At 45.3% G+C, this 16,450-nt stretch overlaps 1 protein-coding gene across 1 annotated transcript in view; it reads right to left on the reverse strand.

Annotated features, from left to right (window-relative positions):
* Window positions 1–16,450, reverse strand: part of LOC144762238 (adhesion G protein-coupled receptor F5-like) — a 626,316-nt gene that overhangs the window by 297,258 nt on the left and 312,608 nt on the right. The window contains exon 5 of the mRNA XM_078647382.1: window positions 8,822–9,028. Within this exon, the coding sequence (XP_078503508.1) occupies window positions 8,822–9,028 (207 nt within the window). The remainder of the gene's footprint in view (window positions 1–8,821; window positions 9,029–16,450) is intronic.

Below are 16,450 nucleotides of genomic sequence, written 5' to 3' on the forward strand. Positions count from 1 at the left end.
TGTCAGTGGTTGAATGCATCAACCAACAAGCTGCAAGGTGTCCACTCATTTTACGCTTGATCAAAGAGATTGTGCTGTGTTGCATGACGAGGAATGTACTTTTCAGAGCAAAACATGTCCCAGGGGTGTTAAACAATGCAGCTGATGCCCTTTCTCGCTTTAAGATGCAGGTGTTCAGGGATCACTTGCCGGAGGCAGAGACAGCGCCAGCTCAATTCCCGGCGATTCTTTGGCAAATTGGTGCCCCCAACTACATGACCTCGTGGCAGCCAGCCTAGCACCCAAGACAAGGACGGCATACGAAGGGGCGTTCAGGTCTTACTGTCACTTTCTGGGACAGGGCTGGGAGAGTAGTTGGACTATGGAGGCTAGCTTCAATGGGTATTTAGGCAGCCTACACAAGGAAGGGCGCACGGTGGCAACAGCCAACAGGCACAAGGCCGCTATCTCCTTTTTCGCACGGGCACGAGGGGGCAGGGACCCTACGCACAGCTTCCAGGCCCAGAGGGCATTAAAAGGATGGCGGCGCATGCAGCCCCCCTCCATAGATTCTAGGAAACCCATAGGTTTTGAACGTCTATCAGCTGTTCTCCTCGCGCTGCCGGACACATGTAGCTCTACATCTGAGGTGGGCCTATTTAAAGCTGCTTTCTCTTTAGCCTTCTATGGGGCATTCAGGGTAGGTGAACTCGTGGCGGCCAACAAAGGTGATAAGATAGGCGGCCTTCAGCTGCAGGATATCAGCATAAGGGGCGACACTATGTGGATCAGCATCAGGAAATCTAAAACTGATCAGGACGCTAGGGGCCAAAGTTTGGCGTTACATCGGGCAAGGAACAATCCCTGCTGCCCGGTGACACATGTGGAGGAACTGATAAGACAGCGGGCACAGGAGTGTGTGGGGTCACTGCTAATGCATGGGGATGGGACTCCTCTTACCAGATTTCAGTTCCAGAGGGTACTAGCCATGAGCATGGCAAAAGCTGGTTATAACCACAAAGAGTTTGGGACACACTCCTTCCGGATAGGGGCAGCCACAGAAGCAACAGCCAGGGGTTTGACCACAAATAGTGTGCAAAGAATTGGGAGATGGTCCTCAAGCGCTTATAAACGCTACGTGCGGTTGCACATGTTGTGAGAGCTGCCGCCATGTGGAGTATTGCTAATACCTGCTGTTTTTCTGGTTATTTACAGTTTCACGGGCCTGTGACGCAGGACGGAAACTACCCATGGATCATCAAGGCAACTCTACTACAGCAGGGAGGAACCAGGAGGACATACAGAAGACCGTAGTCATTTGGGTAGTGGGGCATTCATATGTCAAACGTGCTAACCAAAATTTTCTTGCAGGTTCAGGCAAACAAAGGGTGGAAAGTAGGGGGTGCAGGGTCTCCTTCCATGGCAGGGGGGGGGCTCCGCCTCAATCAGTTCAGGGACTATATGTCGGACCTACTAGCGCGACATACTACACCACCCTCGGCGGTAATAATTCATTTAGGGGGGAATGATCTGGCAGGTCTGGGCAGAAGGGTCCTCCTTGAAGAAATTATATCGGCAGCGGGTTGGCTAGCAAAGCGGTTACCAGGTAGTGTTGTAGTATGGTCACAACTGATACCAAGGATGCAATGGAGGGGGGGAAACTCAGTCAGCGCGTTGAACAGCTCGTTAAAGAGGGTCAACAACAAGCTGGACAGGTTATTTAGGACTCCGGTCTTACAGACCATCCCTCACGGTTGCATTTGGGGGGAACACTTCTACCTGCGGGACGGGGTTCACTTAACAGAGGAGGGGAATGCCCTTTTTATAAGAAACATCCTGGCATGGGTGGAAGTTTTTGCAGGAAGAGAATGACCTTTCTAGAGAAGGGGGGTGTTCTGGGGGGGGGCCAGATAGTCGGTTAACTACCTGGCCTGTGGCGGTAAGGTCATTAATCGGTGAGCAGCATTTTAAGGTCGTTACGGGGGGGGCGGACCCATTCACGAAAGGGGCCGCCCGCGGGAGGGGCCATTTGGTCTCTCTCAGAACTTCAGGGGCAGGATATGATCTCCATTAATTTAAAGGGTGCGGGGGAGGGAGTCTACGCTTTCCTCAGGCTGGTAGCCACCCCTCACAACACTATGACGTCACTAAGGTGCGCGAGTGTCTGGGCCCTCCTGTTATGGTTAAATGGAGTTCGGGGAGCGCACGTGGGTGTAACGTGCCCTGGGTTGCGCATGCGCATCTTCAACGTGAGAGCGCAGCTATAAAAAGGATCTGACACCGGTTGGCGACCTTGCCGTAGGACTTTATTAAAGGTATTAAAAGTATTAAAAATATTAGAATGCAGTTTAATTTTCAGGATGATTAGATTACGTTAGGAGACACGCTGTATTAGCTATTTGTTAAGGTTAGCCCATCATACCATGTCGAAACGGATGTCAATCTAATATTCTGAAAAGTGTGCATTTTAATAATTGTCAGAAATGTTTATTTGATTAACATTTTTGATTTGTTTTTATATTTTAATGAATACGGCCAGGGGGGGGGCCCCGTACCCCCCCTTGACTTCCAAAGACCCCCATGTGTTGACTGGTTGAATTGGGTCATTCAGTCGGTGTTCAAGGGGGGAGGTGGCCGGCAGTCCAAGACCATGATACAAGGGGGGGCCAATAGGCCCCCACGCAAGCATGGCGGGGCCCGGTCCCTCCCACACCCCGTCCCTTTCGGGGCCGTTTTCCCCGCCCCTTCGCCCCGGAAGTACTGGTGTGCTTCCGGGGCGAGGGGGCGGGGGCCGCGGCGGCGAAAGGGTTAAAAGCCTGGGGAGCGCGGGAAGCGGCCTCTTTGTGCCCGCGCTCCCAGGCTCGCTCCTCGCCCCACCGTGGGGCCGTTTAATTTTCCCCACCCTCCATCCCTTTTTTAGCAGACCTTGGGGGCTTGGCAAATGGTGAGTATCAGGTTGGTCAATGTGCCGGAACATAGATTAAAGGGGGGCTTGATCCAGTAGGCCTTGAATTTCCTGTTTACTGGAAGGAAGAACTGAATTTAAACTTTTGGTGCAGTGTTGTGATATTTAACTAATTCTTTCCTTAGGCCCTTTTTTCCCGCTTACAGGAGTAACTATTTATGTAGATGTTTGTGCTGTGCTGTGTGTTAACAATTTTATCCTTAGGCCTTTTTTCCTTTTAGAATAGCAATGTCGTATTTATTATGTGTGTCTGGCGGTAAGGTCATTGATCGGTGAGCAGCATTTTAAGGTCCTTACGGGGGGGGCGGACCCATTCACGAAAGGGGCCGCCCGCGGGAGGGGCCATTTGGTCTCTCTCAGAACTTCAGGGGCAGGATATGATCTCCATTAATTTAAAGGGTGCGGGGGAGGGAGTCTACGCTTTCCTCAGGCTGGTAGCCACCCCTCACAACACTATGACGTCACTAAGGTGCGCGAGTGTCTGGGCCCTCCTGTTATGGTTAAATGGAGTTCGGGGAGCGCACGTGGGTGTAACGTGCCCTGGGTTGCGCATGCGCATCTTCAACGTGAGAGCGCAGCTGTAAAAAGGATCTGACACCGGTTGGCGACCTTGCCGTAGGACTTTATTAAAGGTATTAAAAGTATTAAAAATATTAGAATGCAGTTTAATTTTCAGGATGATTAGATTACGTTAGGAGACACGCTGTATTAGCTATTTGTTAAGGTTAGCCCATCATATCATGTTGAAACGGATGTCAATCTAATATTCTGAAAAGTGTGCATTTTAATAATTGTCAGAAATGTTTATTTGATTAAAATTTTTGATTTGTTTTTATATTTTAATAAATACGGCCAGGGGGGGGGCCCCATACCCCCCCTTGACTTCCAAAGACCCCCATGTGTTGACTGGTTGAATTGGGTCATTCAGTCGGTGTTCAAGGGGGGAGGTGGCCGGCAGTCCAAGACCATGCACCCCCGGGATGGAGGATGGCCTAATCAGAATGACTCCCCTACTATCTGAGAGGTCGGAGAAGTGCAAGTTCACTACGAAGGTCACTTCTTTCAGAGAGTTTCCCAGAATAGGCTTTAAGGCGCAGCCCATGAGGACGTGGCGTCATGATGCTGCCATCAGTTATCGTGCCCCAGCCTGCTTCTTCTTACACTGCCCACCACCGACCCGCCACAGCTGCGTGGTATTAATTGTGCCATGGGCTAATGCTGTGCACCAGACTCCGCTTCACTTCTTAAACATCTCATCAGTGCAAGCTCCTTGCACTTCCAAGCAGTGCCAGTTCACTCTCGCCCTGCATGTCAGTGGAAGCTCCTCATGCTGAAAAGTGTGAGAGGGGAGGAGGAAAGGTATATTTTGGTGCTTGAAATGTTAAAGGGCAATACAGCGAATGACGTTACAGCACATCTGAACACCCCATCGGAGTCATAAACAAAGGGCATTTTAGAAAGCATATTGCAGGGTGATTGCTTCAAACTCCTATCTTGAACTCGCCACATATTACACCATAATCACATGAGTTACTGTCCTACCCCTCTATATGAAGCTCGCACACATTGCCTCGAAATCACGCGAGTTACTGCCCTATCCCTCTGTAGTGACGTTACACAGATTACACCGTAATCACACAAGTTACTGTCCGACCCCAGGTAGGACAGTAACTCACACGCTTCACCACTACTCGCTCTCGTGAGTTCTGAGGAGTCAATTCTGGCCTGGGGCAGTGGCAGTGCTGCTGGGCAATTTGCTGGCTGGCGGCTGCTGCAGCAGAAGTGAATAAACCAACCCCTGCCTGCCATAGAGACCCTGGAGTGAGGTAAGAGGAGAGCTAATTGCTCAACTTTTTCAGACGGTGTTTACAATACCTTTTTCGAAAGAGAAAAAAACCCTTCATGTTATTTATCATGACTTTGCTAGATGGTTGTACTATATATTTAAAACTAATAAACTGTGTAAATCCCTCCCACCTCCCCCCCTCCACTGGTGACCCCTTGTGTTTCTGTGGAGTGTGAGTATTAACAGTGGCCTTGTTTGTGTCTTTTAAGTGGCGTTTGAATTTTTCATTTTTTCTGATTTGGTTTATAATGCACGGACATCCAGGAACATGACCCTTGATGTACCGGGGAAGATGTTTCAGGGTTGGGGCATATATATGTATCTCATTGTTTAGTTATTCATCTTTACGTTTTCATGCCTAGTTTCTAGCCCTCGCTAGGAGCTTAGTGTACTGTTCAGTAAAGTTAGAGGTAAAAGTGCATATGTTCGAGAGGTTGGTTGTTCCACGGTTTTGAAAGCTCCAATGAGGGTGTCCCAGTCCATTGCAATTGGTTTCTTCCACAGACCTCTATATTCCTCCCTGTGGAGTACTTCGCGCCCTGCCCCTCCTGACTGAATAACATCTTCTTGCCAGGTTGAGATAATTTGAGGGATGTGAACTTCCATCGTTTCGTTATGTGACGTTTCGTGAGAAGAAGGGCCAGGTCTATAAATTTAGACTGTGCCGTGCAAGTTTTGGCACGGGGATGCAGGCCCAACAAACAATTCTCTGCTGACCATCAGATAGGGCTCCCTAGTGTCTCGCTTATAAACTCTGTTACTTGTGGCCAATAGGGTTTACACGGTAGGGCAAGACTACAGCATGTGTATTAGTTTTGTGTCTTGTGTACAGCATCTGGGCATGCTGACGACGCATCTGGATCATAAATTGTATAAGCTTGAATCTGGAGTTGCATGAGACCTTCTTTGGGAATTCTATTACATTTTTCCATTCCTTTTCCTGCAGGTCCCTCCCAATATCCTGTCCCCACTTGGCTTGTAGTTGAATCAGGGGTACTGCTAGATGGTTCCTCATGCCACAGTATAGCCACCACGTCAGGTGTTTGCTGTTACCCATTAAGTGTACTGTATATATGAATTCATGTGTGGTAGGTTTGATACTGTCTGGGGCCCAATGTAGGTTTACATACCACATTATGCTTGCATGTGTAAGAAATAGGGAGTCCGGTAGGTCGTTTGCATCTATAATATCCATGTGGTTTAACAGCGTACCATCCACAAACAATGTCCCAATTGTGGACACTCCGGCCAGTTCCCATATGTGTACGGGCTGCGATGTCAGTGAGCCTTTTGGGGTGGAGAGGCCTAAAAGTTGAATTTGTGGTGCATATGGAGTTCTCTTTGCTGTGTATTTAAGGGTCAGTTTCCTGTATATGAGGATGACTCATAATAGTATCAGTGCCCGAGTTGGGGTGCACACAGGGGGGTATAATATCGTGTGCAGTGTACAGAGTTCGAGCATATGGGGAGTGTATGCTATTTTGTGCAGGTTATGTCTGGCTAGCCAGTATGTTAGCCATTGCAGTTGGCTTGATAAACAGTAGGATTTGAAAACAAGTAATGACAGGGTGTGACCCCCGGTTGTTGCCTTTGGGCCACCAGAGTGGGCTTTGTATTCGGTCTGTGTTGGCAAGTTGGAGATGACTGACCCCTTTGTGCTGCCTTTAGTTCTAAGGGCACACAGTGAGTCATTCCCTGTGAATAATTAATTTGCAGTTTTTAAATCACTGGCTTTTGACACTGTTGAGTTGGTTTTGGGTCCCTAGAGCACATCACGTTTGTGCAGGTCCCCACTGCTTTAATGGGGGGATCATGATGTGTGGTCATTTCATGTCAGCTGTAGATGATGGACTCCTGAACAGTGTCATGTATGTGCATGTTTGCATTGTGCTGAGGGGATTACCAGGCAATTGTTCACACAGCTCCCTGATGGATGTCACATGCTGCTTTTCTGAGTCCCCAGATATATCATGCAGTCTGTGTATTCTCTTTTGTACTGCCAGTCACCTGTGTATTCAACTATGTAGTCTTGGACCGTGTCATGTATGTGCATGCAACTTGCATGATCAAGGTCACTATTGGCGGCGATACTACGTGTCTCTCGGAACTCTTTCAAGTGCTTGCCGTGCTTTTTCCCCAGCACCCCCCAGGTGCGGCAATCTGAGGGATAGCCCCGGGCAGCTAAAGCTCTAGCTACGCCTCTGCCCACACAACTGACCCTTGTAAGTAGCACAAGCTTGAATAAAGACTGCTGAGCTGGATGACACTGGGCCCACTCAACGTTATAAGACAAATAGAAGGGCACATAATACGAAGCCTGGAAACAAATTGCCCTCTATTTTCCGAGAGCAATGAGCAAAGGGGACATTAGCACATGAACCAAATCAAGTCCTCAAATGTAGCTTCAATTTCTTTTGCCAAAAATAGTGAATGCCGTGTCCATCATGTCCATGTGTACATTACACCCATGCAAGAGCACTCTACCAGACACGTGACCTCCCCTCTAGCATTAGACATCCTTTGCAACGCTGTACTGTGGTTGTCCCTTTAGTTCCTGCTTAGTTCTATGCCCTTTCCTCCATTCTTCTGTGGGTGCACAGTGTTCAGTCCCTTTTTCTGTGGAAAGCACGCCTGCCACATTTGCATGTACCTCCACTTGTCCGCACTCATTTCACTGATGCCCAAGTCAAACGGCCTTTGCGAGTATCCTGATGTCCCACAGTCACCACAGGATCCACAAACTCCAGAAATTCCACACTATGGAAGATTAACAGTCTCCATCGATTGTTATGTTATGTTATGTTAATTATTATTTGTACAGCGCACGTACGCCCATGGGCTTCATGGCGCTATTGGAAGATCAGATAAACAACATAACAAGGAAAAAGTGTTAACAACAATCTATACAGCGAAAGCCTGTGTGAAGAGCAAGGTTTTAAATGCCCGTCTGAAGGTAAGGAGATCCTTACTCTGTCTAAGAGTCAGAGGCAAGGAGTTCCATAAGGACACTGCCAAAAAGTGGAAACAGCTGCCTCCTTGTCGCTTCTTCCTAAACCGGGGCACCACCAATAGATCTTTATGGGCTGAGCGCAGACTACGCGAGGGGGCCCTTGCCTTGTAAGGCCTTAAAAATAATGCAACCGGCTTTAAATGCGGCTCTCTGGGCCACAGGTAGCCAGTGTAGTCTCTCTAGTCCTAATTTGATGGATTCCCACTTGGGTAACTTGCAAATCAGCCTGGCTGCTTGATTTTGAAGATATTGCAGTCTTTTAAGTTGACCTGCAGGCAGGCCCAAGTATAGACTGTTGGAGAAATCAATGCGGGACAGAACTAAGGCAATAACTGCTTGGATCAGGGCAGGATGGGTAAGAAGGTGAGCAATTTTCTTAATTTTTCTCAGTTGGAAGAACCCCGAGGAGACTACTCTTCCAATCTGTGTTTTCAGAGAGAGATCCTCGCTGATGGTCACTCCCAAGCTTTTTACTGAGTGAGATTTTTTAGGAGGAAGGCCCATATCCAGGGGCAAGAAATGGGGGCCCCAGCTGATCTCACTCTTCCCGGGCAAGATCAACTCGGTCTTGCCCGGGTTCAGCTTGAGATGGTTCAAGGTCATCCACCTCTGGATATGGATCATAATAGCCTGGAAGTCACCAACAGCATCGGAGGAGTTCAGGGTGAAAACGAGCTGTAAGTCATCAGCATAATTATATGCGGTGACTTTATAATCTCTCAAGGAAAACAATAGGGGCCGCATATACAAATTAAATAATAATGGGGACAAAGAGGAGCCTTGAGGGATTGTTCAATCGATGCAAGCCTCCTGATTGTCTTATCAAATTTTAACAGTTAATCTTGGTGATAATTCTTCTTGTATTACCAATGCTGCTGTTGTTTTTAAGAAAATCAATATTATCATTTTTGTATTTTGAAATACAGCGAAGGAATGTAAAAGAAATAATAGCACAGTTATTTTTTTTAGTTTTTCATTGTATTACGAAAACGCAAGAAGCCAACATCTTGTTTTAACTTACCATGGATTTTTGGCCCTCCTAAATATAAACAGTCACAATCAAGATCCAATATCTGCCCATTTGTACACCACGTGTACAGCGCGTACAGGTTTCCATCACATAGGAAGTCATTGCTGCTATTAAATGTTGTGTATATTGATGAAATATTAACAGTTCGTGATGCCACATAAATAACACTCGTATCATCTAGTGAGCAGCTGTATTCACCTGCGGAAGAAAATATGGTGTAACGTTATATTCTGTGATTACAAAATGTTACGCAACAGTTACTGGACATTTCAGACATCAACCTGTACCTAAACACAGGGACATCTTAAGGATTTCGGGGGCCCTGGGACAAACATATTTTGGGGGCCCAGTTCAAACCAGCTTTGAATTTCTGATCTAGTTTCATGAACTCTTTGCCCACTGCACAGGCTCACTGGGCCAAATTATAAATCTGTTTACATCTAACATTCATGGATAGTGAAGTGGTTTTTTTCGGTATTATAATGCAGCAACAGCTCACTAATATTATTGCAAATAATAATTGTGACCCCCTCCAAGTTCTCATTTGTAATGTCCTGTTTTGATCTAATGCAAAGCTTTTTAGGTCTCGCCTAGGCAGCGCTTGCGCTCTCTCTGACTTGCTGCATTCAGGTATGGACTTGAAGCTCCACATTTTATGCCCATCTTTTCAATTGGCTCCTGTTACTGTCCTTTCTAAATGGTAGGTTTTGATTCGTGAATAGGCTTATTAGTCTCTCCTTAGTACCGCCTTTTCTGCTTTTGTAATTTCCCATGAGCCCTGTCACTTATGCTGCTACTCTGCATGTTTCATATTAGCAGTCTGTGGGCTTTATTTTCTTAAAGGACTTTCTCCAACCAGCTGTTACAGGCAGGACACGAGCAGCGCTGGTGCTCAGCTGTCCTCGAGCAGTGCTCATGCTCAGCTAATGGCTGCCTATCCTTTCCTGGTTGGTGTGCTTGAAATATTAGTTGTTCGGACCCCCGCCGACACAGTATGGGTTTGCATGTGCACCTTTATTATAACAGCGCTGCAATTATTTTGGGCTGCCGGTGTCTGTGTTGCCTTTAACCCCTCCCATCCTTCCTCGTGTCGTTTGTTTGCACTGTGCTTATGTGCGTATCACAGTTTTGGTGCTACTTCCCTGCGCCTTTATTTATTTATTACTGGCCCACAATGATTTTGGGTGTGAAGGTGTCTTTGTTGCTAAGCCCAGCCCGTCCCTCCTCATGCCGTGCCTTTAACTTGCATTAAGTAACGGTAACAGCACTGGAGGGATTTTGGGCTCGACAGTGTCCATGTTGCTTAGCCCCGTCCTTCCCTCCTCATGCCGTACCATTCATTTGCATTTATTAACCGCACAAAAATTTATTTTGTACTTTTGAACAGCGCTCAAATTTTTACAAAATACATTTACTTTTAACCAGTAACTAATGATGACCGCGTGGGTATGCGCAGCTTGCCAACCTCTGAGTAGCTCTGTTGTGTTTTATTAACTCAGCACGATGCCCGATTAATGGGCGTCTCGCTATACCTTTTAAATATGCTCCGTTCCCACCACTCTCCCTCCCCCGCTGCGCAGATGCCTGTGAAGTGTGCGCTGTGTTAATTAAAAAAATCTGTGGACACCATCATTCCCCCTCCCCAATCTATGCCTCTTGTGCGCCTTGTTTTTTTTTTTTACCAGACATGGTGACCGCTTTATTTCGTTTGCTTTTTTTTTTCTTTGCATATTAGTGCACCCCTTACCCTTCCTTACTCCATCCCTTGCCTCTACAGCACACACGGCGCTGCCTCTCCTCCAGTAGCAACCAGTGCTCCTGCAGCTGCCTAACACCGGCCTTCACCCCTTCCAAGCTCGCAGCCAAGTCATGGATATGGAGGGAGGAGAGGAAGAGGAAGGTCCTGTGAACTTCCCTGAGGTGCGGGTCACAACGTGATTAAAGTAACAAGCATTTGCAATGCAATAGGTCTCGTATTTATGCAAGTTTAAGCTATTGACATTGATAGAGCACTTACAGCACTCTAAATTGTATGGGTGCACTATACTCGTGGTTTAAACACACTCACGTGTATTTTTATCATTTGCAGTGTTTCACGATTATTAACATGCATTTATTCAAAGTTATATTAGTATCGAAATGTAGTGTGCACAGTTAAGTAGGACTTTGTATGTATTAAAGAAACCTAAAATTCCTGCTGTGCGAGACATGCACTCCCCAGTGTCCACATGGAATGAGTATAACAAACAGTATTGGGGGTGCTCAATCTCTGGATGAGTGCCACTTTGAAATGCTTATTCAACGTTATTCTGTCGCTTGTATTTACCAGTCCCACCGTTGCACAATTGCACATTACAGTTTGAAAATGAAGTGCGTGGGAGAACCACAGCAAAGGGGCAGCTGCTGGGGCCAGGGGGATTAAAAAACATGGATAACAGGGATCAGGAAGGGGAGGGACAGAGAACCCCCAGTTAGCAATTACAAGCAGGGAGAGTGGGGTGAATAACACAAGGAAGGAAGGAGGGAGTGACACAGAGGAAGGGGCAGAGACAAATAGATAAAGAGAGGGTTTTCTTCTGGGCGCTTGTTGACCAAAAGAAGTAAAAAAGCACTATAGCAATTATTGTGGATGGGGGCTTGACAACAAGGACTTTGACTGGATTTTTCCCACCACACCAGGCTTGAAAGTAGCATGCTGGGCTCCCATTTAACCAATGGGAAGCGACAAAACAAATAGAAACGCAATGGGTGAAGTTTCAGCACTAATACTGATTACTTAATGCCTCGGGGAGGCAGCGCATTCGCTCCCTATGCGAGACCTAAAAGATACACACATGGAAGATTTTGCATGCAGATCAGGTATTTCATATCTATATTGAATACATTAACTTTTTTGCGGAAATAAATGTGGTTACTTTGAGCCTGTTTGTTAGTGCACTTTGGGCAGCCATGCGCCAACGTGCACATGCTTACACCATAGTCCAAGGATGTGTGCATTCTCTGCAGCATAGGTTTTGTACTGGTAGGGGCCCCTTTCAATAGAAAAATGATGCTTTTACTGCTTTACCCATTTTATAGCATGCTGTTCAATGCAGCAAACATGAAGTGTTGGAAAAAGAGAAGAAACGCATGTCTTGAGAAAGTTGTAAGATTTAGGTGCAAATTCCTCTGTACCAATGTTTGTAGATAGAGATTTGCGTTAAAACCCTTGGGTGGTTGCATGGGAACAGCCAATCACCACCAATGGAACTCCTACTTGACCTAAAAGAAAGGAAAGCAGTGCATAGCGTAATATTGCATATAACATTTTGCGAAGGTTTCCGTCAGCACAGTAAATAGCGAGGGTAAACCTGTACCTGAGTGTCAGTAAATATGAGTTAGCAGGAGTGAGATTAATGGTTAATGTGTTGAGTGAGTGAGAATGAATAAGAATGAGGGTAATGGGGTGTAAGAGAGTGTGAGTGTGACGTGAGAGTCGTTTGACATGCCTTCCTGGAAAAAAAACGGGGCAAATGTCAAATGATTTCATGTCCTGTGATGTAATTAAGGTCAAGGAGTATGTAATGCCACTTCCACCATTGCTGTCATTTTGGGGATTAGACATCCATGAGTACCATTGAGTTGGGTAACAACAAACATCTGTTATTCGGCGTCAAGATACCCGTAGTGGTGAACGTGCGCTTTACAAATACACGTGTTTACAAATACACGTGTGTTACATACATCACTCACACTAAACATACATTAAAGGAAAATGGTATCTAAAACATTCTGTGTAATAATTATTTGAGGTCATTAAGACCAGATCTACAGAACGGAGCTTGCTCTATCGGGCTCCTTGAAAGGTTGGGGCCCGGGGCATAGGCCCACATTGCTCATGCCATAAAACGTCTCTGAATGCACAAATAACAAATATTTACTGAAACCCATTTACCACACATTATAATTTGTGTGCAACACAGTTTTATCAGTAAAGCTATATATCTGTGCAAATCTTGCAACCATTTCAATGGAAAATATGCTAATTGTGAATTTCAATGCGCTACCACGTGATGCATTACTTAGATTAAAAAATCACTTGTCTCATGACCATTAAGTGAGTTGTGAAATTTGTCCTACTAAAAAGTGGGTCTTGGTTCTAAAACGTTTGAGAAGCATTTAAGCATATCACGATTTGTACCACAGAAACTCTCAGCTTCACTGATGTCATTCTGTCACTGAATCTAAAGACTAAAACAGACTTACCAAAACCATCAATAATCAAATCCCAAAACTCATCACCAATTCATATATTAATAACACCACGTTCAGCATGATGATTTGTTATACATTATATACTGTTTATGCACATAAAACAGGGTTTGGAGTGATAGTGTTTTGACACATGAGAAGTTAAAAGGGGGTTCTGTGGTTTGACCGGGTACACCTCCCTGTCACTTGTTATTTGGTGTTCCCCTTGATGGCAGTGTAGGATAACCATGAAGACCATGAAGAGAACAGCTCCTCAAAACTGCAAGTCATCGATCCAGCCTACTCCATTGTCCATATTCCCAAACTTGTCTTCACCACCAAATATATCTTAGAATACCAGAAACCATTGCCCCTAAATTAGTTGGATGCATGCTGATATCCTCTAAAAAAATAACCCACTGACACACTCAAGCAAGATTTCTGCCCTCTGGAGATGAATGTTTTCCAGCATCAATGACTGTCTGCAGACACAACCACTAATAATATAAACACAGACATTCAGCCACCAGTGAAATTATGCTCCTCCTAAGCAAACAGACCACCCATAAGCAGAAAACAAAGTTATGCATAACTCAGGGGATGTTAGACAAGTAGGTATTTTAAGTTATTTCTCTGAGATAATACATCTTTAGGCTAGATCTGATATCTTTCAATTGGAACCTTAAGATCTCTCTTTTCTTCAGCTGGTGCCATGAACTGGTGGTGGGTTATCTGTAAACCCACATTTAAGGTTGTCCTTGCCTCTATTCTTATGCTTTTTTCATCTTTCACAGCAATCTACCACGCCTTACTAGAATTAGGTCGTTACAGTAGAAAGAAGTGTTAGTGGATCCTCCCTTTACCCCATCCCAACTCAAAACCCTACATTTTCCCTTACCTTAGGCTAGGTTCACAACTCTCCTGACCCTTGCCATCGACGATCCCATTTGCCTTCTGCTGCCCTAGCCCCATGCTCTGGGGTTACTGTAAAAGACTGCAATATAGGTCTTCAGAGTCATCTGGAATTAGTGGCTTCTTGGTTTTAATCTGATCTTTTGATTTGGAGCAGAGTCCAATCCCAAAGATAACCAATTCCTTCTTTTTGAAGGAAACCCCTACTGTGCTATCAACCATTACAGGTCTGCCTATTATCTCCATTGGGAGACAGCCTCAAATTATTACCTTCTTAATAGTGTGCATTAGGATATTCAACTGTACCTCATTGGAACTTCGTGTGGGAAGTCCACCTGGTGTTATCTCTCTAAGCAGGTTATTTTGCCAAGGAGGATTTGGATCTGAAGATGGTGTCTCTAAAATTGACTTCTTCTAATTGCATTATTTCCACAGAGTTTAGGATATCTGTGGGGTATCACCAAGTGTGTAGAGGATCTTTAAGGCCCTTTTCCTTTCATGAATAATTCAGACCATCCAGAGAAAAGATGCTGGCTGCAATTGACTGAAAGGAGCCTTTTTAATGAGGTAATCCCTCTCATGCCATGCAGGCAGGCATCAAGTTTGTCACAAAAGCTAACGTCAGAATTGGTGGCAACTGTGTCATTAAGCAAATCACATGCCATCAGACTCCAAATGAGGTTGGAGAGCAAAGGAGAGGGGGTGAACTAAACATAAGATGTGATATGTACTAGAAGTATCATACTTTGCACCAGAGACTTTACGTGTGAATCCCTAACTTTACAAATGTAGTACACTTTTGAGCAATAATACCCATCCACATATCCATGAACAAAGCTGCTAGCTCACTATGAGGCAATCACAGAACCAAGCATAAGAGTTCTCATCCACATTGGGCATCCTCTTTACTCCTTACTTCTCTAACAATGCATGTATAGCAGTAACTGTGTGGAAAATAAGGATGAGGAGGTTGACCCATAATTTTTCCCCATTCCCAGATACCACTGGAGAAGGTATTTTGACTCAAACTGTAACTAGGCTTGAAGGAATTTTTTTCCTGCAGGCCTATACCTCTTCTGCCGGAGTCAATCTATATTTTCAGGACAGACATGTCCAGCCGGACAGGGGTCTTCCAGAGATTTTACTCAGGATTTATGTATTGAAGTCACATAAAAAATACCTTCCAACAATCAACCAGAGTGGACAACAAGCCTGTGTCCAGTACTAACAGAGCGAGTACAAGTGGTGATGTAGACAGCAGAGAAGGGCTTTGTAAGGCAAAACAGCGTTACTCTATAAACAGTACAATTGTACAGAGTATAACATACATGCACTAGACATTTCAGTAGTAATCACAATTCAGTTCAAGTGCATAAAAGGTCGACGGCGTTTCGGACCCCTATAAAGTATCAGGGACCATCATCAGGACAAATACAATGAAAAGCCTTAGATTAATTAAGCCTCTAAATGCCGAGTCGCCTCATTAGAAGGAGGCTGGCTCCTCAGGCAGACGATACACACGCGAGAGCCCAGAATCGGGTCGCGGAGGCCGCGGACAATGTGGATTCCGTCGGCTGGCCAGGATACCGGATTAGTCGGCTTGAATGATTTCCTGGCGTGGCCAGCCGACGGAATCCACATTGTCCGTGGCCTCCGCGACCCGATTCTGGGCTCTCGCGTGTGTATCGTCTGCCTGAGGAGCCAGCCTCCTTCTAATGAGGCGACTCGGCATTTAGAGGCTTAATTAATCTAAGGCTTTTCATTGTATTTGTCCTGATGATGGTCCCTGATACTTTATAGGGGTCCGAAACGCCGTCGACCTTTTATGCACTTGAACTGAATTGTGATTACTACTGAAATGTCTAGTGCATGTATGTTATACTCTGTACAATTGTACTGTTTATAGAGTAACGCTGTTTTGCCTTACAAAGCCCTTCTCTGCTGTCTACATCACCACTTGTACTCGCTCTGTTAGTACTGGACACAGGCTTGTTGTCCACTCTGGTTGATTGTTGGAAGGTATTTTTTATGTGACTTCAATACATAAATCCTGAGTAAAATCTCTGGAAGACCCCTGTCCGGCTGGACATGTCTGTCCTGAAAATATAGATTGACTCTGTCTATATTTTATTCTTTCGTTATTGCTTTTGTTTGGGACCACTGTTGTTTTTCAAAAGTATGCTCCCCATGGTCCCTGCAGACTAAATTTGGGGTCCCTTGTTGCTATTAAATATACCTCTTCTGCAACCTGCGAATAGGCACTGTTTTATAGTTTATTGTAATCGCAAACATCCCCATTCATGAAGAAAGTCCTAAACATTGAGATGAATCTTTGGACATTTCTCCACTGGAGGGGTACAATGGTGGAGGAAATTGCTCCAACAGTTCCTCTTAAGTATGAAATATAACCTCGAAATATAAAATGGTTTTCCATTATAACCAAATTCTAAGTGAGGTAATTTTTCAATTTTTTTTACT

This window comes from Lissotriton helveticus, chromosome 6, assembly GCF_964261635.1.
Source record: "Lissotriton helveticus chromosome 6, aLisHel1.1, whole genome shotgun sequence".
Lineage (NCBI taxonomy): Eukaryota > Metazoa > Chordata > Amphibia > Caudata > Salamandridae > Lissotriton > Lissotriton helveticus.